Genomic DNA, 26,838 nt, shown 5'->3' with positions numbered 1-26,838 from the left:
TTAGAGAATGCGCATCGCATTAATTAGGTAATTAATTTATTAAAGGATTAAATCGGTTCGATTAATGCGCACAGGTGTGCGATCACCATAGTCGTGTTATAAGCAAAGGTGCTCGGAAAATGTCATTTATGATGACACTTTTTATACTTTTTATTTAAAACCAAAAACAGCACAGCACAAGCCAGTTTTCCGCTAATTTATAAAAGTATGCTAAATAATAACTAACGTCCGTAACACCTGTGCGGTTAATGGAGAAACTTTAACCATTAAAAATATTACCAGCTTTGTAATTAGATTAGTTTTAATGAGAACTTCCATACGTTTCAGGAAAAAACAAGGGACCTGGCCAACTTTCTATATCAAGAGAACGTCGATCTGATGCTCACTGCGAAAACGGTGAAGTATTTTGAGTATGTCTGGAAGCGGACCAACGGGAGCAACCCTCAAGTTTGTTTTCACTAAAAGACCATTTAAAGTTATAGAAATCGCATCCGTAATAAATTTTATTGTCTAGCTAGAGGTTAAGATATCTGGTGACGTCACACGACTTCACCTGACATGTCATGGACTAGTAATGAGAAACTTTTTAGATAGAGAAGCAGTAGTGTGTCATGCAATAACCACATACCTCATCACCCTATTTATACAGGGTTATTTGTAAAACACTAACAACCTCGTAGAAGTAGACAGCTGACATCTTAAGTAATAATGGAAAAAAGTGTCACTACTAAAAAACTGAAAACTGACCGGTATCTACAAAGCTAGGTTGTCTTTGTTCCCATTTCATATTTAAGCCATTATGGAATCTGCGGTCAGAAAGTTGCCGGCATTCCCTTTTGAATACTTTCCACCTGCTGGTATCGCCCAACTTTTAATAAGGTAGCCATTGTTTGGAATTTTTGTTGTCGGGTTCGGTTCTAACTTTACAATGGAGGGTTAGAATAGTAAAGAACAAAATAGGTTTATCAGGCCCTTGGGATGACTTTATTAAAGACTTAAGGGTTTACTTTTGTTAGACGAGTGAATGAGTATTTTAAATTAATTTTGTAACAACAAACAATGACAAAACAAACAACTCTCTTTGGCGATTATTTTATTTAGTGATTGGCCTGGCCTGTAAATGACACGGAGGTGTATTTTTATGGATTTATATGACAATGCATAGTCCGAAAATAAACCTTCTGTAAGTAGTTACTTAGTTGTATTTCGGCCGTTTGGTGTAGTGGTTCGAAACGGACTACTATTCCGGAGGTAGCGGGTTCGATTCCCGCACAGTACAAACATTTGTGTGCATGAACATATTTATTTGTATTGGACTGGGTGTTTTCTATGTATAAGTAGTATTTACAGAAAAAAAGTATTTAAGTATGTTTATATCCGTTGTCTAGTACCCATAGTACAAGCTTTGCTTAGTTTGGGACTAGAAGCGCAGTGTAAAATGTCCAAGGATATTTATTTATTATTATTTATTATTTATTTGGGTGTTTCTTAGGAAATATGCCGGTGCCTCAACACAGCGCTAATGGAAGACACCTTAGTATTCATGTACGAGAGAGCCCTTCGAGAAGTGCCCCTCTTCGGGAAGGTCGAGAGGTCCTTCATCAGGGTCATCACACAGCACCTCCACGAGATGTACTTCCTGAAGGGCGAGACGGTGATACAGTGCAGAGACGTGCAGCCCTATATTTATATTATTTACCGAGGCAAGGTATAGTATGTTTTTTATTTTTCTCCTATATTTAAGCAAGTAAAAAAATTGAGGTAACTTTCAATTGCATATGCACATGATATTACGAATCTACAATATTTCGTATAATTATTTTTAGCTAATAAAACCCGTTGGTTAGTTAGGAGTATGCGGTTCTTAGTTCTTACACTGCAATACGAAATCCTATTTGCTACGAACGCTACGAGACTACGATTCGTAGCTGTTAAATAATATTTTATTGTTGTCATTCATGAGTAGAACATTTTCGTTTCTGGTTATTAAATTAAGAGCTCCTTTTGTGCTTGTTTACTTTGATGTTATAAATATGATGTTTTCGGTGGACTTGTAGTTTTCACCCTGCTATTTGTTATGAACGCTACGAGACTACGAACTTTCGTAGCAGTTTTTCAGGGGGAATTATAAAACGAGCGACTAAAAAAAAACTTTGCGACTGATGATGGCATACTGTTTTAATACCTTGAGCGGTATGAATTTGAGTAAGCGAAAAATTTACCAAACTAACGACGAATGTGAGAACGAGCTTACAAAATGTGGGTTTTGATTATTACATTTCAGACATAAAAATACTATCCGGGCGACTAAATTACTAAGTGAGCGACTAGAAATACAGAGAGGGCAACTTTAATATGAAGATACATTAGATTTTTCTAATTGAGGTTTTACTGAACGAACTACAAAAAAGTTAATTCTAAGCAAAGTTTTGTGAGCTGCTTTATTAATGATTATTGGTTACTGATATTATATTTGAGGTCTTATGTTTTTTATTTTGATACGCTTTATTAATGAAAACTACAGATTGTTACAGCGCGCGAATTCGAATGGGGGCGGGGCGACTGTCCCGAATTTTTAACAAAATATGTATGCAAACACGTTTTGGGTCTAGCAATTCGGCTCAAACTAACAACACCGCCACTGGAAGCAAAACTGATACCTATTGGACAAAAAAGAAAACGAGGCCGGCCCGCTAAGTCCAAGCCAGCACTTATCATACAGTGACGATGAGTAGGTAGAGCTCCTCAATCCTCATAGGTACCAATGAACCTTATTAATAAGATTACTTTTTTTTGGGTCGACAGAAGCGACTTATTTTATTCGATTATTGATTCGATTTAAGAAAATACAAATTTATTTCATTTTTCGTAATACATTGTTTCATTTGATTACCTACCCTTAAATTTTAATGATTTATTTTTTTCGCTACTAGAATAGTGTTCCGTCAAATATTTATTTCATAAGATCATATTTTATTTAAATGTGAGCTCATAATACGCTGCTCATAATAGTATTTTTCAAAGTAGTTTTTGCATTCGAAACACTTCATTAAAGTTCAAAATACCGCTCAGTATAAAAAAAGCATTTGCCAAATACTGAAAAAAATGCAGGACCTAACGTTGACACTCAATCAAATATTAGGTCTCTCAAATATTATGAAGCTTCTCATTTTGTATTTTAATGAACTCAATTTTTTTTTGTAAGTTGCTATTCTTTTGATTTTTCGTCACTCGCACTCAGTCGCTCACTTAGTAATTCTTTAGCCCACATTAATTATTTTTGACACTTACAACATAAATTTCCAGTCACTCGTTTAAATACTACCCGTTTTTCAGTTATGAATCTGTATAATATTTTAAAGTTTAATAGGTTAATGTATTTGATAAATATTTAATTTTAGGTGGATGTGCTGACCTCGTACAATGAAATGATAACGTGCATGGGCCCGGGCGGAATGTTCGGCAATTTCACCGGCGTGAGTGTTATTGCAACGTATGAATAAATTGTCACATTGTTTTATGTTTCTCATGAATCTCGTTTTAAAATAAAATATCATTAATCCCTGCACCGATGGATGTGGTCAAAATAAAAACGATGCCATAACGAAAGGTCATTTGTTTAAGCAAAATAAAGTACCTACGCAACGAACTGATTTGTAAGAATTCTCTAAGGGTCTTAAATTACTTAAAATATTATAACTTTGCTCAACTATGCGAGGTTTGCTACAGAGTATATACCCGAGCAGAAATTATACTTAGTGCGTCCAAAACATCCAATTAATCTTTCACAGATAAAGTTGACCACCACACTATGACTTTCCACATTAGATTTTGAACTGTATACCTTTAGAACAAGGTTCAGAATTAATAAAGGAAATCTGTTATTTTGTGAACGTCAGAATGGCGGGTGTATGATCATAGAAATTAACAAAATAAATACGATTAATTAATACCTGAGGTGTACCTTGATGTACCTTTAGTTATTTATTTTGTACTTCTCTAAGATGGGAGCAATTACGATTGCAAAATGAGCCGCCAACCTGATATCAGGTTGGCGGGTGTATGCTGAAATTGGACGAAACAGGTAAGTTATGGTTTTCTAATATTGATCATTATTTAGTACCTGAGATGTACCTCACAAATAATAAATATGAACCAAATGCGACGAATAATTAAGGAGAAAATCGATACGAAAAATTTGATGTCCACCTTTTTTTTGATGGCCACCATTTTTTATAAGAAGTTAGAAAGTTGATACCGACACAGTTAATACATACCGTAGTATTTTTAAAGTCTGTTTTTATGGCACGCACACTTTTGCATTTGCCAACGCCATTAATTTGCTAAAATCAAAAAGTTAGTATTGATAGAGAGGCGCCCTCCTGTAAATGTCATAAATAAGGTTGTCCAACGTGGCAACAATCGGAACTAATAATCGGGACATAGTCTTCTTCTTCTATTATTATTGTTTTCTTCTTTTCAAAAGTGTGCGTGCCATAAAAAACAGACTTAAAAAATACTACGGTATGTATTATCTGTGTCAGTATCAACTTTCTAACTTGTTATAAGAAATGGTGGCCATCAAAAAAATGGTGGACATCAAATTTTTCGTATCAATTTTCTCGGTAATTATTCGTCGCATTTGGTTTATAATAATATATTTGTGAGGTACATCTGAGGTACTAAATAATGATAAATATAAGAAAACCATAACTTACCTGTTTCGTCCAATTTCAGCATACACCCGCCAACCTGATATCAGGTTGGCGGCTCATTTTGTAATTGTAATTGTTCCCGTTTTAGGGAGGTACAAAATTAATAACTAAAGGTACACCAAGGTACATCTCAGGTATTAAAAATTCATTTTTATATTATTCAATTCTGTGACCATACACCCGCCATTCTGACGTTCACGTTATTTTAGATCAGGTGTATATTTTGACGACTGTCCTAATGTACAATTTAATACATTTCTGTTAATTTCACTTTTAGCAACCAGTATCTTGCTCAGCAGTAGCGATATACGCCAGCCGGAGTCTAGATCTCCTGGTGATACCTAGTCAAACGTTCTTCAACCTCGTTAAATACTATCCCAAAATCCAGGACCCGTTGTACAAAGCCTTTGAAGTGTCCAAAGATTATATCATGCCTATAACTATGGATATTGCCGACGACACCTCTTCAGGTAAGCTGGCGTAGATAATACCATTGAATAGATACCGCTGTCCATTTTGAAATAATCAAACTCCCCTGTTACTTATGAACTATGAAGCAGAAACCCTGTCGCGTTTACTCACCTTTTCCAATTTAAATAAATTTAAAAGAGTGTTTGATGACTCAGTCATTTACCCAATCACACTCATCACAAACATTTGTGTGCAAAAAAATTTAGGTCATCCATGTAGTAGTGTAAAAAAAATGAAGTCATCCAGAAGTATTCTGTGGAATATAAGAAAAGCACACATTGGATTCTGTACCAAAACATATTTCAGAATGTTTTTATCCCTTGTTATTTGTAACGTTATTTCCTCGATATGAATTTAAAGAAATAAGTTGGCGAAGTCCGTTATGCTTTGCTTTGACTTCAGTGGAAGACCGTTATACTCGTACGCTTCTTCTTGACTTCAGGGTCGAATGGCCTCACGCGGCATCTATTAGTACTACTAGTGGTCTGAACCTCGTGACAATAAAGGTGGATTAATTGGCAAAAGCTAAGCTCTTAATCCGACAAAGAGGCTCAGACTCTTACGATATTGGCGAGCTGTCATTGTTGGGGTATTAATTCATTCTTCCTGATATTAGCCCTTGAGCTTTATAAATGCACGAAAGAAGCTTGGGAATTTCGTAATCATAAAATATTAAACTTTAAAAGGTTTCTTGGGATAACCTTCTTTTTGATTTATGAAATCAATAAATCTTTTGCCTATGGGACAACAAGTAGCTACGGCTTCGATTCGGGAAAATATGTTTTAGTTATATTTAAGTATCCCGGGAACCGAAAAGTGGATGAGCTTCATCTTACAATCGATATTTTATACTTTCAAGTGCTTTTGCATAATATTGAAAAAGAAAACACTGGAAAATCTTTATTGAACATAAAATACAAAGCCATACCTACTAGAGCACGTTAAATTATATGATCACTATTACTTGTTTTTGGGAACAAAAAGTTATCTTGCATCGTTAAATCGGTTTTAAAATAGAAAAGAAAAAAAATGTGTTCAGCATGAAGACGTAACAAACATTAAAATGCATGAATCTGAATATTCAGCTTTAGTTGTGTTAGTGTTGGAAAGTGTGTGGGAAAAACTTTACTTCGATTGTGTAGCCAAATGGATGGCTATTTTATTTGCATGGACTCCAAAAGCGTGTTTCGATCGATTTTAATAGGTTCAATTTATAGTGAAAAACTAGTATTGTCCTCTGATAACAAAACTATATGTTGGTATTTTATTCAAATGGGCTTATTCGGGAAACCATTCTGGAAAAAAATGCATAAAAGAGATATTTAAAAGTATTTCTGTTCTAAAAAGCACTTTGTTTTTATTGTACCTAAAATGCAACAGTTTAGTAAAAAGGATCTCTATTCGCTTTACCCCATCAATTTCTAGTTCGTTGTGAACGAATTTGCATGTGACCCAATTGTAGAATTAGCGTTTCCGATCCGTTTAACAGGAATTCAATAGTCGTCACTAGTTTAATCATGGAATTCTTTTGTAAGAGTCTGTGTTCAAATTAAAAAGATAGTTAACTGCAGTGAGACAGGGTGACTATACTCGTATTTAAAGTTTTCGCTGGAATTTTATTGTATGTTGTAGAACAGTTAACAGTTGATTTAATTTCTGTGTCAGCTACAATTTTCATACCATGAATGCGTTTACTTATTGAGACGTTATACCTACTTAATATTATAATGTGATGACCACCATATCACATAATGTACATATATTTAATTTTTTTTATTTTTTATTTATTATTCATTATTGAGCAATTACATATTTGATCCAAATAGCGTCCTAAATCCTCTTTAGGTTTGTCTAGACGCTATTGTTCTCTATACAAATAAAAACAAACGTTAAATTGTTGTCTTATTTACAGAAGACTCTGAAGTAGACCTAATGTCCCTGGAGTCAGGTGTGGATTCGAGAAGCGGTGACAGTAGATTCGAAGTTCCAGGTATGTAATATGATTGTTTAAAGCCCTTTTCTTTGTAAAAAGTATTTTGACTAGAAATACTAAAGCACAAAATCTGATCTTTATTGTATTCTATAGTTTAGTAGTTACTTTTGTTATACTTAGAACAGGTTTCAATCTAAGTGCAGCCATAGAATAAATAGTAGAGTGCAGCTTATGCAGCACTTAAGTTTGTTTTGTTTCACTAGTGGTACTTATTTGAGCACAGTCTCAGCGAATATCGCGAAGTGTATGTAAACCTATAAGTCGAGGTCCAATATTGTACAGGTCTTTATCCATTTCGGTCAGGTCTTTACTATTTTTTGTACACTTAAGTCAGAACTGATCAACATTTCTTTTGCTAATACAATTTCGCACAACAACAAAAACTCTGAGAAAATGAAATAACACAAGTTTATACAAAGAAATAAATGACCAAGTTCATGTGTTGACTTTGAAGCGCGTCGGACGTGTTGGTAACTCGATAAAATGAGTTGCCACCGCTAACTAACTCGTTACTACAGAAGGCTGTAATCCAACTACCGAGTTCTGGGCTCGTTTAGTTTCGTACTTAGGTCAGATGTAGGACTTTGTGTGGTCCACGTCGATAGAAATGCTGCAGACAATATACGAAATCAGAAACTATCTATAGTGTTCTTGATGCTAGTGCTTGTGCCTGAAATCATATTACTTTCGACATTTCAGTTTTCTATAACTTCACTAAAAGTTGCATGAAGTGATTTTACTCTATTTATTATCATCTGGTAAACGAACCCAGAAGTTTCGATTGTAAAAGCTTAACTATTTAACGAGTATTCCATGAAGGCGTTAATTTCTGGTTTTTGACATTATTTTGATATGGGATCCAACTTCGAAAACTTCATTAATCTGGTCTGAGCTGATCGGTTAATTAGCATGGAGTAGCTATGCTCATGTGATTTCTTTAACGCAGGTAACCTCAATGCCCGTGTGTCGCAGTCAAACATCAGCCAGGCCAAGTCAACCACCAGCGTGATGACGTACCATAGCTACGCGAGTATCAGTAATTTGCAGCGTCCTGGCACATGGATATTTCAGGTAAGATAAATACCTATAACGAGGAAGATGTGGAGGTATTAGTGTTACTCAATAATAAGATGAAAACTTACCTACATGGGATTGTGCGAGGGAATTACAAGGAGTAAGGGAACGGGATGTGTTCGTCCAGCCCTCATTGATTATAGTAATGCAGCCGTAATAAGTTAAATAATGTTTAGCGCTAATAGACCATAATCTTTTAAGGTATTCGTTGTAACATTAAGGTTACAATCAGTTCGGTCAAATTTTGTGGGCAGATTTTTGAGCTGTCGTAGCTTAATTAGACCAATCAACGGCTTATAGGTCCTTTCGAGATGCAAAATCATTTTTTTCGTACAATCAGCATGCCTGAATCAACCGAACATGACGTAAGTTTATCCCCGTCAAATTGGGAACAAAATATACAAACTAGCTTTACACTACGTATCATGGAAGAGTGCATCTGCCCCTAAGGATTAGTCCTGATTTGAGAATCAGGTGACGTCACCTCGATTACGTATTAGATTTACCAGAAACGCGGTCGCTGTGTAAGGCGAGCGGTCTGTAATGTAATTGTCTGGTTGGTACAAATTACTGTTACGAGTGAACATCACCAGTGGGCAGTCTCTACTCTCTATACGATTACCTTCTCGTTCCTGGACGGATCTAATTACACGCGTGACCTTTCTGTTCAGAACTGCCTTGACATGCTACCTTTAACATTAGATACAGGTATTTTCATACTCGGAAAAATTGTGGAAGTTCTTGAAATTTTATCAAGAAATTGCATTAGGTATTTTAAAAATATTGTTTTAATTTTCAGTTATTCGGCTACTTCACATGCCTGATGGCGACAATAGACTATGTGATAGCACTTTACGAATTGACCACTCTGAACGATTGTTACGTTATATTTTGGCTGCAGTCCATTTTCGACGTATTCTTTTATGTTAAAGTCTTTCTAACGATGCATCAGGTCAGTATCAAATAATTTTAAAGAGAATTAATAATCCAAGTGAAAAGTGAAACTGTATTTCTCAAAGTAATAGGATTAGTTCATAAAAATGTTCGCAAATTTATTTTTTCATTTCAGCTTTATGATATTAATCACGAGGGCTTTGTCTTAAGCCATTCTTGTTAGAAGTTATGAGACAGACGTCTGTTTAATATTGAAAGATAAGAAGTAATATGTTTAGGCGTAATATTTGAGTTACTCAGTGTAAATTTACTTTGATAAAACAACGCCTTTGTGTTGTTGTGTAAAGATTACAATTATTATATTAGCATCATGTTAATTTAAACGAAACCTCGTTTGTTTTTGTTTGTATTGTTCCTAAAATACAAATAATATATTTAATGTACTTAGGTTTAGTATAGAATTTGTACTGTACTGTACTCAGTACCTTACTTAGCTCTTGGGTTAAATACAATTAACACACTTCGGAAAAAAATCCATTACATCTCTGATGTATCAGCGTGGGGTTGTAAGCTAAATCCTCCATTTTCCTCTGATTAATTACAGAGTCATGCTTTTGCATTGGAGATTAGATGATCCCAGTATAAGTCATTGATCATTGCAATTTAAATTTACTTTTAGGGTTTCGTCAACAAGCATGGAGACCTTATCGTCAACGCCTCGAAGTGCAGGAAACGATATTTCAAGCATAAAGTGTGGGTCTGGTCGGATATATTCGTCAATTTTCCTCTAGAGCTATTCGGATTTTGTTTTCGGTAGGAAAATATTCTTGATTACCTATATTTATACCTAAATTATTTATATTTTCCCAATGTGTATTACTGAAAAGTATTTCTAAACATTGTTAACGAACTTTATTAATCCAACTCACTTACAAAGTTTTGCAAAATTCTAAAGTTTAAAAAAAATACTAATTTTATGAACATCTTGGTATTAACGAGAACCGAATTAAAGCTTACATAATACACAGTTAGTAGATTTAATAACATTTCCATTTTCTGACTATGGCAGAAGCCACGTGATTTATAAATAGAGACGCCATGAATAGCTTAATTAAGGGCTTGGTTAACCACCTGATATAGTTCCTGATAGTCTAAACTAAAGCTTTAGATTTCACAGGTCTCAGATAGAGACGTTTAACAGATAAATAAGGTGACCGGTTACCTTTTACTTATCTTGTTTGATGTATTTTCTGTAACTAAGTATTAATTGAAAAAGAGGTTGACAAAAGCGACTGAATTTCTTTCGCCACTTCTTCTCAGCACCAGTCTACAATAATATGTTGTCCCGAAGTGATGAATAAGAGCAAGCTATATTAAATTTTGAGATAAATAAATGAGTTTTTTTAGTTTTTTTTACCCTCATTCCATATGTGGCGTTTTATCACCGTTGGCGCTTTATAATTACGTTTTAATTATATTAATGGCTTCCACAGTGCATTCCGTTACCACAGAAATAGAAGCGTAACCGAACACATATTATCACGTCAACACTCATTACATCCAAATTCAATTTGTCATTTTCTAATTTCACAATACGGGGTGGAATACGATGAATTTAGTGTTGTGACGAGTCGACTATCGACGAACTGATATCGATGATATGGCTACCAAGAAGAATTTGCAATGATTGGTTACAATAAATCAGTCAATCCAAAGAGGGAAGAAGGAAAGATCCGACATCTTTTTTCCTACAATAGTTATATTAATATTGACGAAAGATAATATTGTATAAAAGATCTCCAAAAACCCACTGGGTTATTATTCATTCTTATTTTTACGTAGCCAAAAGCAGGTAATTGACCGCAATCACAATGTTAAGTGAGATGCAGTCTAAGACGGTTAAACAATATTGTATTGTTTTGAAACGTTTACCATCAACCGTAGTATCTCTAAAGATGTCTGATATTTCCGCACATTATATCGATAGTGAATTATCGACGTTTCCATTTGCTATGACAACACTAGCCATGTTTTGGTAGCCCCGAGCAGACATCATCAGAATAATGTTATCAGTCATGCGCATTCAGTGAGCACAGCAGATATGGTTTCATAAGGGCTACTATTTGTAGTCTATCGTTATTTTAAATGAAACTACATATAAGATAAACAGTCAGTTACTTCGATTGTATACAGGGTGACTTTTAAATCGTTGGCATCCTTTTAAACTAAGACTCTACTAATGGTACATAGTACATTCCCTGAATATGAGACAAATCCAATAAGTCCAAATTAAAACTTGTACAGACGACAGCACATCAAACTTAACACTGCGGCATCTTATTTCGATGTAGTACCTAGGTGTTATTCTGCAACAAAAATGTGTAGTCTGATATGCTGTAAATCGTTTTGAACTCTTTTTAAGAGCACACTAATACAAGTAAATAGTAAAATTATGACAAAAAACTCATTGGATTTGTCTCATATTCAGGGAATGTAGGTACTATGTATTATGAGTAGGGGAGACTGGGGCTGGTCCTAACAAATTTTGATTTGAGCGTAATATTTTCTAAACTGCTTTAGCAAGAAACATGGTTTTTTGGTACGTGATGTCAAATTTAATGAGCTTTACGTAAAGTACAACAAAATGTATACAGGGTGTTAGGTAAATGGGTATATGAGCCGACACTAGTCCATGTTAACATGGGCATATAAATGGTATGGTGAAGTCAGAAAATTGATATCTTCATTTTAATTATTTTAATTTTCATACAAATCGGATTTTATAACATTTATTTTGTATGAAAATTAAAAAAAATAAAATGATGATATCAAATTTCTGACTTCACCATACCATTTATATGACCATGTTAACATGGGCTAGTGTCGGCTCATATACCCATTTACCTAACAGCCTGTATAATAATTACCATATCTGAGAAAAATCGAGTTTTGCCAAACAAGTCACTTTTTAGATCTTACCCCCGGTTTGGGGTTGGTTTTAACATCGCTGGGGAAAGTTTTAACAGCGGGGGTAAGAAATGATTTATAGTTGGGAATGGGATTTTGGCTAAGATAAACAACAAAATAATAAATCAATGTTTATTAGAAACACTAATAAAATTAAATGCGGTTCCTTACCGTTCATAAAATAAACAGAAAACTTAAATTTTATTAGTTAAATAAACTGACTCACTCAATCAGCATTACTCAAATCAAAGAACAAAAAATAATTTTTGATCATCAAAATATGATCATTGAAATTCGGCTCCTTACCGTTTAAACATGTGTAATAAACTTAAAACTTACTAAATCTATCTTTATCAAATAAAATAACAAAAAAAATACTCCTCTAATAAATCAACATACAACTTTGGTTATAAAAGTCAGTCTTACTCAATGTTCGAGGCAAATATTAACGCGTTAGAACCTACCCCGTGCATTTTGTTAAAACCAACCCCACGACCTCATTTTGCACAAAATTATTGTTTTTCTTTTACCGGTTATATTTTCGATTAAAACTTTGAAATTAATGAAAAATACAATAAATTCGGATTTATGCAATACCAAAGCCAATTTTCTACGATACATATTTAAAGAGTAATGCAAAAAATTAAACACGTAAAAAAGTTCATTTTCCTGTGAAATTGGAGGCGTCTGACGCAACCTGCTCCCGTGATGCTTGGCCGGCAACTGACAGGTCGAGACACGTTCGCGCTTATTCGTAGGCACAAAGTGCGTTGGAATTAGCGTGGTAAGTCGAATAGGTTCTATGTAATTACGCTGTAAGTATTTACCCCTGTTAAAACCAGCCCCAGTCTCCCCTAGAGTCTTAATTTAAAAGGATTCCATCGACCTCAATGTCAACCTGTATAACGGACTAAAGGGTTACTATTTTTTATTAGTTTGGGACTAGAAGCTCAGTGTGATATGTCTAAGGATATTTATGTTTGTACGCTTTGGAGCTCACGGGTCAAAAGTGGCCCGGTCCTTTATAAGGCTTGCGTGGGGATACAGATCCAACACGTAGAGGCCGTTCTAAGCGCAAAATAATCGACAAAAGTGAAAGTGGTGCACATGCTGGATCTAGTCTCTGACTATATCATGGGATGTAGCCAGAGACCATCCCCAGCCTGTGCACAGGAGCTATTGCAGTTATTGGAGAATGGACTAGGGTTATGGATGAAGGATGGATGGACTGGTTACTGGGCTATGGATGGAGACTACGGGACACCTGCCTGGTTCATAGTCTCGGACTGAAAAAATGGCAGGCGGTGACTAGCCAGCGACTAAATGGGCCCCTCCTGGCGTCATGGGTCGTATAGACCGGACTGAGGGGCAACATTGGCGTCTGCCAGCTCAGGGGTGTAGAGAGGTGTGCTGCGCTTTCTCCGAAGTTACTCGCGGCGTTATGCCCTTTAACACTTCCACCCCTGGAGCATATAGCTCTAGCGACTCCACTCTGGCCGGCCGGTTAAGGCAAGCCAGAGGTGAAAGTCCTGCAGACCCTCTCGGATTCCACTTCGGCAAGCCGAAGACGAGGGTCTTGACCGACTCTCGGGAGCACTCGGATTAACAACTGGCCCCGTGGTGTCGCTACTCACCAACAGCTCGCCACAAAGCTGCCCTGCGGGGCGGATATTTATTATTATTATTATTTATTATTATTTATTTTATGGACTGTAAAATTATTATTGTAGATACAAGTTGTCAGCAATGCATTACTTTCGAGCCAACAAGCTGTTCAGGCTGAAATATCTAATAGAGTTTTACCGGAAAACATCTGCCGAACTTACGAACAATTTAACAACACTGCAAGTAAGTACTGCTGATATTTTACATTAGGTACATTACCTATGTTTGTAATTTAAAAATGTAGAACCAATAAACAAAGCAAAACTGAATATAAATCGTTTATTTATTATTTATTTAAAACTTATATGCACATAGAACGGTGTACATAAGGCGGACTTAATGCCTTTCGGACATTTTCTGCCAGTCAACCTTAGGGCCAAACTGAAAATAAAGTATCGTTCAATGGAAGCAGTACAATATTGTTATTGAAGAGTTTAAAGAAGTAGGAATGAATACGTTCGGATTCAATTTCTGGGAAATTGACTTAAGTTTGAGTTCAACCGCGAGTTATACCTGGAAGTTATTGTAAATTTTTGGCCAGCTTTTCTTTCTATAACCGTTAAATAATAACGTAGCGTTCCTGATGTAACAGCTCTTATGATAATAAGTATTGATGATACGCGTACAGCCGACGCGCATCAAGATAAACACTGTGTCATCTGTGTAGTTGTGATAAAAGCGATTATGTAACAAAAATGTTGTCTGATGTGCTATCGACTGTACAATAAAAGCAATATTTAAGGACAGATACTTTATTTTCTTGGGATAAACGATTTCTGATGAGCTCGGAGATTGGATTTGCTCAGTGGAGTTGTTACACCAGAAAAATAGGGAGTTAGCTTTTGTATGGAGTTTTAGGACTAAAGGCTTTAGGGAGACCTAGTTTCTTTTATAACCTCCTAAGGAATATACATGCCTAAGGGTTACTTTAAGTTTAAAATATTGCAACATTCTTCCTTATTTTGGGGAGTTCGAGAAAGCCTGTAACAACAAGTCACATCTTATCAAAATGAACGGATCGGATTGATTCAAGCCTGCTATGTTCTGTAACCTTGGTACAACTGTACGTGTTATTACAGTTTCCAAGCTGAATTCCTGTGTGCTTACCATGAGTTTACGTTAGGTGTGCTCGCTAGCGACTGCGTAAAAAAATGTCATTTAAATGTATGACATATTGTGCAGCGCCCCTAGCGGCTACTTTCAAGAAATAAAATGTTCATAGAATTTTTTGACGTATTCGCTAGCGAGCTCACCTAACGTAAACTCATGGTAAGCACACTGGTTCGAGATAAAATCTGAAGATCATATTATATCAGTACGATTAACCTCCCACAAATAATTTTCATCAAACTTCATTGATTTTTACCTCACAATCCAAAGAAACCTAAAGTTCTAGATCAACTAGCGGTCTGTACCTACTTGGTGAAAGTAGTTATCCCTTAGCTGATTTATTGACAATGAATTATTTAATTATAATAAGGCCTAAAACCTGTGTAATTAAAACAATAAAATAACTCTTTCATGTTTAGGTAGCTATGACGGCCATAGTGGTAGTCTTGCTCATCCATACGTTCACATGCATTTGGTTGCTGACTCTGATCGCAACGTCACCGGTGTGCATCATACGCACGCTCAAGATGCATCTCATTGATGAGTAAGTCTCAAAATTGTATTAATTTTGGAGTTTCCAGTCATCATCATCAGAGAGCACGTTTTTCGGTTTTATTTTTATCTAGCTGCTACCAATTACTTGAGGTCGTCGGCCTATCGAGTAATGGCGTCCTACTCGCACATTATAATTCCCGAGACGTGGTCTTCATGAGTCTTATTAAATACTGACAAAACCGGTGGAAGTGGGCGCTGCCTAGACGTTAAAAATTTCTGGAACCCTAGGGTGCTCTCTATATGTAGGTATACCGGGTCCAATTTGTTATTTGAAGAAGACAGAAACTTAAATGCATACAAAATTCCATTATTAATAACATGTATCCTTATAGAGAAACGCCTCAACGGAACTGGGACTACGTCACGTCCATATACGTGATAATCTCCCAGCTGACCATGACTGGTGGAGATGAGTTTGTGGTGGACGATTTTCTGCCAATAGCAATAATGTCCATCTGCTTGCTCTGCGGCAAAATGCTGGCTGGAACGGTGGTGGCTACGGCTATCCAGGTCGCGTACTCCTCGAAGTATGCCCTGACGGCTTACGAGGTCGCCACTCGGGAGCTCATTGATATGCTGAAGAACCAGGGATTGTCAAGTAAATACGTTTTTGTGAAGTAAATAAGGCACTTTATTATACACTACCTGTATGGAAATCTGTTTGCAGTGAGTGATGCATTTCTTTTTCCGCAAAATCTCAACAAAGTTTGTTAAGTATGTTATATTATGTTTTAGTATCTTTATACAAAGGTAATTTTAACTTGGTAAAGATTTATCGGTAAGCCCTAATGCAAAATCGATGGCCAAATTCCTTAAACGATGTTTAATGCGACTTATCGTTTACCAATTGTGGCAATACTTATCTTGCACGTGCACGTATCCTTTTAGTCTCAGAATTTATTACACTTACAATTTTATAATACTGTATAACATTTTTAGGGTACCAGTTGAAAAAGTTCTGGCAATACATAAAACAGCTTTGGGTGACCGAACGCGGCCGTCAGGTAAATACGACTAAGTTACATTCTAACGTTTTTTCGTAAAAAGCTCTAAATGTGAAATTCCTATATGGCAACACGATGATTCTGTCTGAACTCAGATTTTGATAGATGGAAACATTACATGAATGTAGTTGTACATTTCTGCTCCATTCCCACTATTATTAATGGTTCAGATATGCGTGGCAATGGCATGGCAGTTTTGGCAAGAACACTGTATTTTTGTTTATTTTTATTTTATCGTCGTACTGAAGTTTAATAGTCATAACAATGGATAGTGACTTATATTATGCAGTGTTGTAACGATTAAAATTGTAACAGCATGGCATCACTGCAAATTATTTAGCTGATTTCATTCGAGAACTTTTACTTTAATGACCACTTTAGCTACCTACCAACATAATTATAGTCTGTGCCAATAGAAACTGTCAATATTGCAGCCAAAAGTCGAACATTCCTTTTTAAAAATGATCATTTTTGCACTTGAATCTAACTACCTACTAAATAAGTAGGTACTGTTACATGTTAATTAGTAGTCATTCAGTCAATAATACTCGTTTAAAGTTAGCATTTTTAAAAGTGATTTATTTCAATTAATATTTACCAGCTGCCAGTACTTCTGGAACAAACGCCCTACGTCAGGCGCTGTGACCTGATGTCAGCTATGTTTGGACACCATCTGAGGAACTGCTACATCTTCCAAGATACTGGAGAGCAGTTCTTGCGACAACTGGCTGGTGTACTAAACTACACTGTATTCTTTCCCGGTAAGTCACATAGCTTACAAAAAGGACATCATCCATTTTGGTCCAAAATCAAAAGTGCCGGCCAAAAAATAAAAGTGCTGTATTCTGATAGAATACATCCGCCTTAGCATTTATTACTATGGCACCAAAGCTGTAGCACCACTGTGCATCGTAGTATTTGAGCTCTAAAAATATATGAAACGACTGACTTTGATCTCAAATACTACGATGCACAGTGGTGCTACAGCTTTGGTGTCATAGTAACAAATACTAAGGCGGACGTATTCTGTCAGAATACAGCACTTTTTTTTTAATTGGCCGACATTTTTGATTTTGAACAAAAAATGTATGAATCGTCGATGAATTTTAGATCTCAAATACTCGACGCACAGTGGTGCTACAGCTTTGGTGCCATAGTAACAAATGCTAAGGCGGACGTATTCTGTCAGAAGACAGCACTTTTTGTTATTGGCCGACACTTTTGATTTTGAACAAAAAATGTATGAATCGTCGATGAATTTTAGATCTCAAATACTCGACGCATAGTGGTGCTACAGCTTTGGTGCCATAGTAACAAATGCTAAGGCGGACGTATTCTATCAGAACACAGCACTTTTTTTTTTATTGGCCGACACTTTTGATTTTGAACAAAAAATGTATGAATAATCGATGACTTTTAGATCTCAAATGCTCGACGCACAGTGGAGCTACGACTTTGGTGCCATAGTAACAAATGCTAAGGCAGACGTATTCTGTCAGAATACAGCACTTTTTTTTGTTGGCCGGCACTTTTGATTTTGGACCAAAAATATATGAAACGTGGATGATGTCCTTTGTAATTTTAATGAAACACTATTCATCATCAGTGGTATGCAAGCAGATGTCTTTGATTTATACAGGGTGTTAGGTAAATGGGTATATGAGCCGACACTAGCCCATGTTAACATGGTCATATAAATGGTATGGTGAAGTCAGAAAATTGATATCTTCATTTTAATTATTTTAATTTTCATACAAATCGGATTTTATAAAATTTATTTTGTATGAAAATAAAAAATAAATAAAATGATAATATCAAATTTCTGACTTCACCATACCATTTATATGACCATGTTAACATGGGCTGGTGTCGGCTCATATACCCATTTACCTAACACCCTGTATACCATTTATCCTTCTTAAGAACTTATTAGACAAATGAAAGTTTTATTGGCTATGAACAACACTCCAAATCTCTGTTGTCTGGTCGCTGTGGAAATACTTGGAAAATACCTTTTCCAGTCCTATCCTGGTGACCATAGTATAAGCTTTGCTTAGTTTGGGACTGGATAGCGCAGTGTGAAATGTCTAAGCATATTTATTATTATTTATTTTAGGTAACTACATAGTCGTAGCCGGTGACTGTAACGCCAGTATGTACTGGGTGGTGTCCGGGGTGGTTTCCGTGGTGTCCGTGCGTCCGGACTTGACTGAGACGACCCACGAGCTGCTCGGTCCTGGAGACGTCTTTGGGATCCTGCAGGGAATGAATAAAGGAGTCGCTCATTGTTTCTCATACAGGGCTGAAACAAAGGTACATTTTAATATTCATTTATGTAGTTCGATATTCATGTTTTAGATTTAAAACACAAAAATTTTTAGACGATAACGATATTTCGCAACAAAAACAATTTTTGTACGAAACTGTCAATTATTTTATTGCAGTCATTTCAGTAGGTAAACTTAGTTTATCCGGGGGGCTAAACGGACAGCCTCTAGATATGTATAAATAAAAAAATAATTCTTTCAAATCGAACACTAATTTGTGCGTGCAATCTATTTAGGTTATGAGTAGGTAAATATCATTTCATTTCGTTTCAGGTCAGTATACTCACGCTCAGCCTGGATACGTGGTTAAACATTATACAGTTTTTCCCGGAATCTAAAAAGTCTATCATGGATCGGTCTGAGGTTTTGTTTGCTCAGATTTAACACTCATAAGATACATTTTAACTTAGCTATTAATAAAAATAACTTATAAGCACACACTCTTTTACTTGTAGTAGTTTTTAAGTTCAAATTATTTTTAGTATGTTAGCCCTTTTCAGGGCACTTTAAACGTCCCATTATAGCTGACCCCACCACCACATCAATGGTGATATAAACTATATTGAAGGTAATTGTAATTTAATTAACATAATTAATATACACACATTGGATTAGTAGGTGGGAGTAGTAATTAGCCTATGTTGAATTAGCCATATTCTATCGTTTACCGTAAAGTTCTCAAATGGAGACTGACAACAGCCATTTGCCTGAGGTAGCCTGGGGGTTAACTAATTTAATATGAGATGCAATGTCTTGGACACAGATGCAATATCGCACACAAGGAATTTGATATACGACGTTATACCTGTCGGTGGCAGTGGCACATATTATTATGTATTTTAAAACCACGTTATACCCACATAAATGAGTAATGAATATCCAGTGGATATTATCCATCCAGTACAGTTCTCAATTCAATATATTGAACTCTACGATCATATCTACTATAATTGAAATTTGAGCACGTGTTCAGTCCTACATCGAATCCTAGCGTTCCTAGAGCTGTATAACAGTCGCATATCGGTCCCTATAGCGGTATAGTCGCATACAGGTCCCAATCAATAGCACTTCACTCTGGATTGGAAGCCACTTTAAGCCGCTTATGACAGTTTCGATATTCGTGTTCTGCTTGATGAGGCAATCGGATGGAACCGAATCGCTGCATAGACGCGCCGTGCGAGATACGGACCTGTACTACAGTAATCCTAGGCGATGGGGTGTGATTATAATGAAGTGAGTAAGCAATTTGTTAAGTGATTAGATAATGAATATTAAAACAAACAAAAACGATAGGTAGGTACTTTCGATTTTGTTTTTTTATACAAGCTTTTTGTAAAACTTTACAAAGAAAATTATTCATATATCTATTTAGGTAATATGGTACAATTTTTTTGATGTTTTGTTGCTTTTGGAATAAGGTATGCTTATTTATTTATATGTATTGTAATCTATTTTAACATAGGTACACAGGAAATGCAATCTATGTATCTTATTATACTAAAATTTTCTTTTAAAATCATGGATTTTCCGCGCAGCGAAAATTTAAATGGTTTTTCATTATTCTGGAGCTTGAAACATCATCACGTACACATTTTTACTAAGTACAAAGTGTCCTATTTGTGCATTCATAAAAAAATATGAATGCACACATACTCGTATAACCTGATTCTAAGTTAGTCAAAACACTATGGATCTCCCATTATTTTCAAATTAATGTTGACAATATTCCATCACTGTGTAGTTTACTAGCATAATATTAACCTTTAACCGACGAGGTGCGTTCTCACAGACCGCTCCGGTTTTTGAAATTTCTGGATTGCAATGTTCTACTTACTCCCGAGTTCCGAGCGTCTCAGTACCTTCGAGTTTAGTTGCCCAAACGCCATTACAGGTAGTGGTTACATCGACGAAGGCAGTTTTAATAAGATAATTCGATTTAAAGTTCAACAGCGGTCTGTGGGACCGCACGTCGCAGACTACGTGACATTTTTGTACCATACTGAAAATGGCGTTTTTGTTTTAGACGACTAATTTTTCGTAAAAATGATGGATCCTGGGCAACTACAACCTAGGAAAAGACATTTCCTAATGATATATTGATATTTGAACATAATATTATGTAAAAGATGGTAGTCTGTAAAAAAATACCGCGAAACGGGTGGTAAAGCAAACAGTGACTGTATTCTAAGCTCTGACATGCCAAATCAGCCTGATGTCATTGCACCAGCTGCAAAAAAGACGTACATTTTAGTACATCTAAATTCAAAACGAAATTATCTTACAGGTGTTACCTATGCATTCCGAAAATGCTTGGCATGCAGTAAAAAAAATGTCCTGATTTTGCCTGATGTTTACCCTATGTCAAATTTTTTTGTGCATGTAATGTACTTGTCATTTATTCATTATGTTTACTATATTTAGAAAGGAGTATAGTTTTTCTTGCTTTGATTAAAATTTACAAGTTATATAGGTATTATTGAGCTCTAGTGTAATTTCAATGAAATTAAGGGTCAAAAAAGTTTTAGCGATATTTAAATAAAAAATATACATTAATTCCTCGCAAATTATACGTATGTTTATTTGTAATACTATAATGTTCTCACAAAATATAAAACCAATATACTTTTATAAAAAAAAATATTACTTTTTGAGTAAACAGTATAGCGGTCCCACAGACCGCACGTCGCAGACGGCGTGACAAAAAAATCACGTCGTCGGTTAAAGGTTAATTTCACCTCAACTGGATGTTGTAATCACAGTATGACAAGACAAAGGCGGATACACTACATCGGAATTCTCCTCGGCTGATCTCAACATACACTGTGTATATTGTGCTTTATGTGTATCATGTGTGAGCATACAAACAGGTGAGAATAACACTGTATACGCGTATTTGGGGCATTAGAAATACAATGTAACGTTATGGACTACGCAGAGACGTGTCCTAACGTTAATCTTAAATTAGAAATAAAATTAGCATAATAAAATAAAACTACGTAATAAATTAAAAATATACTTAATTTAATAATATAAAACTTAACAATAACTCTTAATACTAATTTACTTAAAACTAAATCTTAATGCTACAAGAGAATTAAATTAACTAATATAATGAACCCTAAATTTAATCTCACACATAATTGGTTTTTAAATCTGCGCGGAGCGCACACGCATCCCTAAGGTGGGAGTGTCTAACCCGCGCGACGAGCCGATGGGTTCCGACAACAGCCGATCACACGAACTGGCAGTCGCTCGGTTTTCTCCGCGCCACTCCGCGCCAGACCGCAATTTGCTATACTACGCAACACCTGTGCCGTTCTCCTAAGCGAAACCGTTACGTACGCGCACTCCGCGTCTCGTTTAAATACGTTGGAAGTTAAACACTATAATCTATATAACTTTTGGATCCCGCTAGGGTGAGTTCTTATTACCATGCTTATTTGTAGTGTTTTTATAGTTTTTAGTGCTGCCTAACCGAAACCTGCTTCGCGTAAATTGTAATAGTTGTGAGGTATTGGACGTGGCCTAGGGCTCGCCAAGGCAGATGTCAAGTCAAGCTCGCTAACGCTTGTCTTACGGATTCCAGGATCAGAGCTACCTGATTGACCCCAACCGTTACCAGTTCAGAAGACTGAAGACCTACGGGAAGTAACGTGTTACCTACCTACCCCTGCTGTCAAGAACTACCCTCAGACACTACCCGACATAGTATCTCTGCTGTGACCCTCGGAAGCTTCGCGGATCATCCTCAGGCCAGTGTCCTCCCTCACATTAGACTATCTCTCGGTCAGCTATGTGCCAGGAATAAGACAGAATAAACATCTTGTAATCTTATACACTCTTTTTACTCACGACCTACTTCTGTGATAGTGACTGGCTAGCCGGATGTCACAGTAGTAGGTCGTGAAAGCCATTTGAGGTTCACACTGATGCGAGTGACTATGGTATAGGAGCCCTGCTCACTCAAACCGTTGATAGTGTTGAACGTCCTATAGCGTACATGAGTAAGTCCTTGTCTGCAGCTGAAAGAAATTATAGTATAACGGAGAGAGAAGCTTTAGCTGTTTTGGTCGCTATCGAGCATTGGCGATGCTACTTAGACAACGGCCTTAAGTTCACTGTCCATACAGATCACTCTGCCTTAAAGTGGTTTTTGAATTTAAATAATCCTACCGGACGTCTAGCTCGTTGGGGTGTCCGTCTATCAGGCTACAACTTCGAAATTAAACATCGCCGTGGTAAGGATAATGTAGTTCCTGATGCATTATCTAGGGCTTGTCTGATTTCTGCAATTGGTAACAACTCTAACGTTACCAATCCCCTAAATACAACTGATGAATGGTATCTCAACATTTACAAAAATTGCCAAACGTCTCCTTCATCATTTCCAAATTATACTATAAAAAATAACACCCTTTATAGACTAATGAAAAGCAAATGCTCCCTTCGTAAAGAATTTGAGTGGAAGGAAGTAGTTCCGGAAGAAGATAGACTCTTAGTGATTGACAAAAATCATGCTGAGCCAATAGCAGGTCATTTAGGAATATATAAAACTTACAAACGACTAACACTACGATACTTTTGGCCAGGGATGCATTCGGATGTCGTTAAGTATGTTTCGTCTTGCGACACCTGTATTTCACATAAGCATCAAAATCATGCCACTTTAGGAGAAATGGGTAGACCTAAGGTATGTTCTAGACCATTTCAAACCATAAGTATTGACCTCGTTGGACCCTTGTCTCCTACAAGAATGCAAAACACTCACATATTTGTGGTGACATGCTGTTTTAGCAAGTACTGCCTAATATTTCCTATTAGACGCGCTTCAGCTGAAATCGTCACTAAGTTACTAGAAGAACGTGTATTTTTAGTCCACGGAATTCCGTCTACCGTTATTTCAGATAATGGCAAACAATTTGTTAGTGTTACTCTTAAAAACATGCTTAATAAATATAATATACCTAACTTACATTTTACTCCAAAATATTCACCTCACGTCAACACTGTAGAACGATACAATAAAACTATTATGACTGCTGTATCAACGTTTGTTGAAAACAATGACCATCGTAGTTGGGATCAGTTGATACCCCAAATTCAATTCGCAATAAATAGTTCGGTGAACGAAGTAACCGGTTACACTCCTTCATTCCTCGTGCACGGGCGTGAACTAGTCACATGCGGGTCACACTACATTGACGCCGAGTGCGACGATATAGTTTTTCAGCCGCGCGATTCTTACGCAGAAAATTTGGGTTGCCTCTCGGGGATATTTAACAAAGTCCAGTCTCTGTTATTGCAGGCACATTCCAGAAATAGTACAACATATAATTTACGACGATTGCCTGCTGAGTTTAATGTAGGGGATGTAGTATGGAAGAGGACGTTTTATCAAAGTGATAAAGACAAACGATTTAGTAAGAAACTAGCACCAAAATTTATAAAATGTAAAGTTATTAGTAAAAGATCCCCCCTCGTCTATGAACTGTCTGATGAAGTGGGTAATAATATAGGATGTTGGCACATAAAAGACTTAAAGTTGATAAATTATGCACAATAGTTAGTTAATGAAACAGATTAAGACCAACCTTAGTTTAGATTTAGTAGACGGATTTTTCGTCAGATACGCAAAATCCTACCGTTTGCGGCGGAGTATTGTAACGTTATGGACTACGCAGAGACGTGTCCTAACGTTAATCTTAAATTAGAAATAAAATTAGCATAATAAAATAAAACTACGTAATAAATTAAAAATATACTTAATTTAATAATATAAAACTTAACAATAACTCTTAATACTAATTTACTTAAAACTAAATCTTAATGCTACAAGAGAATTAAATTAACTAATATAATGAACCCTAAATTTAATCTCACACATAATTGGTTTTTAAATCTGCGCGGAGCGCACACGCATCCCTAAGGTGGGAGTGTCTAACCCGCGCGACGAGCCGATGGGTTCCGACAACAGCCGATCACACGAACTGGCAGTCGCTCGGTTTTCTCCGCGCCAGACCGCAATTTGCTATACTACGCAACACCTGTGCCGTTCTCCTAAGCGAAACCGTTACGTACGCGCACTCCGCGTCTCGTTTAAATACGTTGGAAGTTAAACACTATAATCTATATAACTTTTGGATCCCGCTAGGGTGAGTTCTTATTACCATGCTTATTTGTAGTGTTTTTATAGTTTTTAGTGCTGCCTAACCGAAACCTGCTTCGCGTAAATTGTAATAGTTGTGAGGTATTGGACGTGGCCTAGGGCTCGCCAAGGCAGATGTCAAGTCAAGCTCGCTAACGCTTGTCTTACGGATTCCAGGATCAGAGCTACCTGATTGACCCCAACCGTTACCAGTTCAGAAGACTGAAGACCTACGGGAAGTAACGTGTTACCTACCTACCCCTGCTGTCAAGAACTACCCTCAGACACTACCCGACATAGTATCTCTGCTGTGACCCTCGGAAGCTTCGCGGATCATCCTCAGGCCAGTGTCCTCCCTCACATTAGACTATCTCTCGGTCAGCTATGTGCCAGGAATAAGACAGAATAAACATCTTGTAATCTTATACACTCTTTTTACTCACGACCTACTTCTGTGATAGTGACTGGCTAGCCGGATGTCACAACAAATGCGTATATTCTAGGCCCTAGACTCAATTTACGAGATACGATTTGTACGATTTACCAAAACTCTCTTAATAATATTATTTCAATAACAATTACAACATCATAATATCACTAATTGGGAATCGATAAGTCTTTCGGTGTCGCCAGTAACTCGATAAATGATCTATTAAAAAGTTAGAACTGTTCGAGTACCTAATTGGTTTGGGATCGCTGCGCTGTCTTCGTATAGGTAGAGACGACGGCACATCAAGCTTAACACGGTAGCCTCTTATGTCGTTAATAATAGTAGAGATTTTGCAAAAAAAAATGTGATCATCATTAAATAAAGGCTAGTAAGTAGGTTTAAAACCAACTTTCCCTTAACTAGCAAGGCATTAGCTAAACCATTTCAGCAATTCGATTCGCCCAATCTCCGCCACCTATGCACAGAGCCGTACCATTTGCAGGGGCAATGAAAAATCTTATTTTCCGTATATTGAGGTGGGTGCCCAAATCGAGGCAATATCGGTGTGCTGATTTGTCGCTCCACTGGATATGGTGGCGTCGACTCAAATCGCAGCGACTGGAATATCCAGCGGCTTAATTCCCCGAACAAAATAGCTTACATTCATTTCGATTCCGCTCGGGCGAGGTTTCGTTATTGGCTGGATGATTTTGGTCTTATTGGCCACCAAGGTGTTCGGTATTAGACGAAGCAATGTTTTGATTTGGAAGTTATAGGTATTTCAGGAAGAACACGTCATTAAGCCCTGAAAACTGAATTAGTTTCCAGTTTATTTGCAAGTAAATGAAAAATTCGATTTTATGTTGATTTAAATCCATTAGTCAATTGAGTCAGTTGGAAAAAAACCGGCCAAGTGCGAGTCGGGCTCGCACACCGAGGGTTCCGCCGTACAAACGTAGCGGTTTACAATTTATGACGTATTAAATCAAATTACTTACTTGATTCCGTTGCGAGTAGTGGCGAATTTCAAAATATGCGGTATGATTATTTTTTATTTATTTATTTTTCATATATTTGCATTATAGGTAGGTACCTACCTCAGCGTTTTGAATTTTTGCGTTCATTTAGAATTTCTCTCACAGTTTAGAGGCAATTAGATTTAAGAAGTGTTTGATATGAATTTCAACTTTAATATCTCTACGCGTTCATGTGAAAAAGGGTAGGTAGTAAGTTTATAATTATTAAAAAAATATTTTATGTCATGTAAGCAAAAATAATATTTTAAATTTTATATAACTTCAAATTTATCATTTTCGCAATTTTTCCTTTATCTGTACTATATAACGTTGCTTCGTGCCGAATTTCAAGATTCTGAGTTCACAGGAAGTACCTTGTAGGTTTTGATTCCCTAGCGTGTGACGGAAATTCGTCTAAGGTGTCGGTATAAACTGCTGTATCTTTTGATCGCGTTAACTTAGAAGTTTCATT

At 36.4% G+C, this 26,838-nt stretch overlaps 1 protein-coding gene and 2 long non-coding RNA genes across 3 annotated transcripts in view; all 3 read left to right on the top strand.

Annotated features, from left to right (window-relative positions):
• The window catches only part of LOC135074947 (uncharacterized), a 50,807-nt gene extending 31,596 nt beyond the window's left edge, over nucleotides 1-19,211 (top strand). Inside the window, exons 26-40 of the mRNA XM_063969311.1 lie at nucleotides 328-447; nucleotides 1,493-1,708; nucleotides 3,402-3,476; nucleotides 4,993-5,185; nucleotides 7,099-7,176; nucleotides 8,126-8,250; nucleotides 9,053-9,205; nucleotides 9,827-9,960; nucleotides 13,845-13,962; nucleotides 15,309-15,433; nucleotides 15,777-16,042; nucleotides 16,384-16,448; nucleotides 17,050-17,209; nucleotides 18,565-18,761; nucleotides 19,049-19,211. Coding sequence (XP_063825381.1) covers nucleotides 328-447; nucleotides 1,493-1,708; nucleotides 3,402-3,476; nucleotides 4,993-5,185; nucleotides 7,099-7,176; nucleotides 8,126-8,250; nucleotides 9,053-9,205; nucleotides 9,827-9,960; nucleotides 13,845-13,962; nucleotides 15,309-15,433; nucleotides 15,777-16,042; nucleotides 16,384-16,448; nucleotides 17,050-17,209; nucleotides 18,565-18,761; nucleotides 19,049-19,159 — 2,136 coding nt within the window. The 3' untranslated portion in view covers nucleotides 19,160-19,211. The remainder of the gene's footprint in view (nucleotides 1-327; nucleotides 448-1,492; nucleotides 1,709-3,401; nucleotides 3,477-4,992; nucleotides 5,186-7,098; nucleotides 7,177-8,125; nucleotides 8,251-9,052; nucleotides 9,206-9,826; nucleotides 9,961-13,844; nucleotides 13,963-15,308; nucleotides 15,434-15,776; nucleotides 16,043-16,383; nucleotides 16,449-17,049; nucleotides 17,210-18,564; nucleotides 18,762-19,048) is intronic.
• Nucleotides 19,212-22,052: 2,841 nt separating this feature from the next.
• On the top strand, nucleotides 22,053-22,609 carry LOC135074946 (uncharacterized). Its single transcript, XR_010257926.1, has 2 exons — nucleotides 22,053-22,191; nucleotides 22,362-22,609. It is a non-coding gene; the product is annotated as an uncharacterized LOC135074946 (long non-coding RNA).
• A 1,754-nt stretch (nucleotides 22,610-24,363) lies between these two features.
• LOC135074945 (uncharacterized) lies at nucleotides 24,364-25,345 on the top strand. The gene is made up of 2 exons (XR_010257925.1): nucleotides 24,364-24,927; nucleotides 25,098-25,345. It is a non-coding gene; the product is annotated as an uncharacterized LOC135074945 (long non-coding RNA).
• Nucleotides 25,346-26,838: the final 1,493 nt, after the last annotated feature.

The sequence above is a fragment of the Ostrinia nubilalis genome, chromosome 9 (genome assembly GCF_963855985.1).
Source record: "Ostrinia nubilalis chromosome 9, ilOstNubi1.1, whole genome shotgun sequence".
NCBI lineage: Eukaryota > Metazoa > Arthropoda > Insecta > Lepidoptera > Crambidae > Ostrinia > Ostrinia nubilalis.
This window is presented reverse-complemented; position numbering and strand designations above follow the sequence as displayed.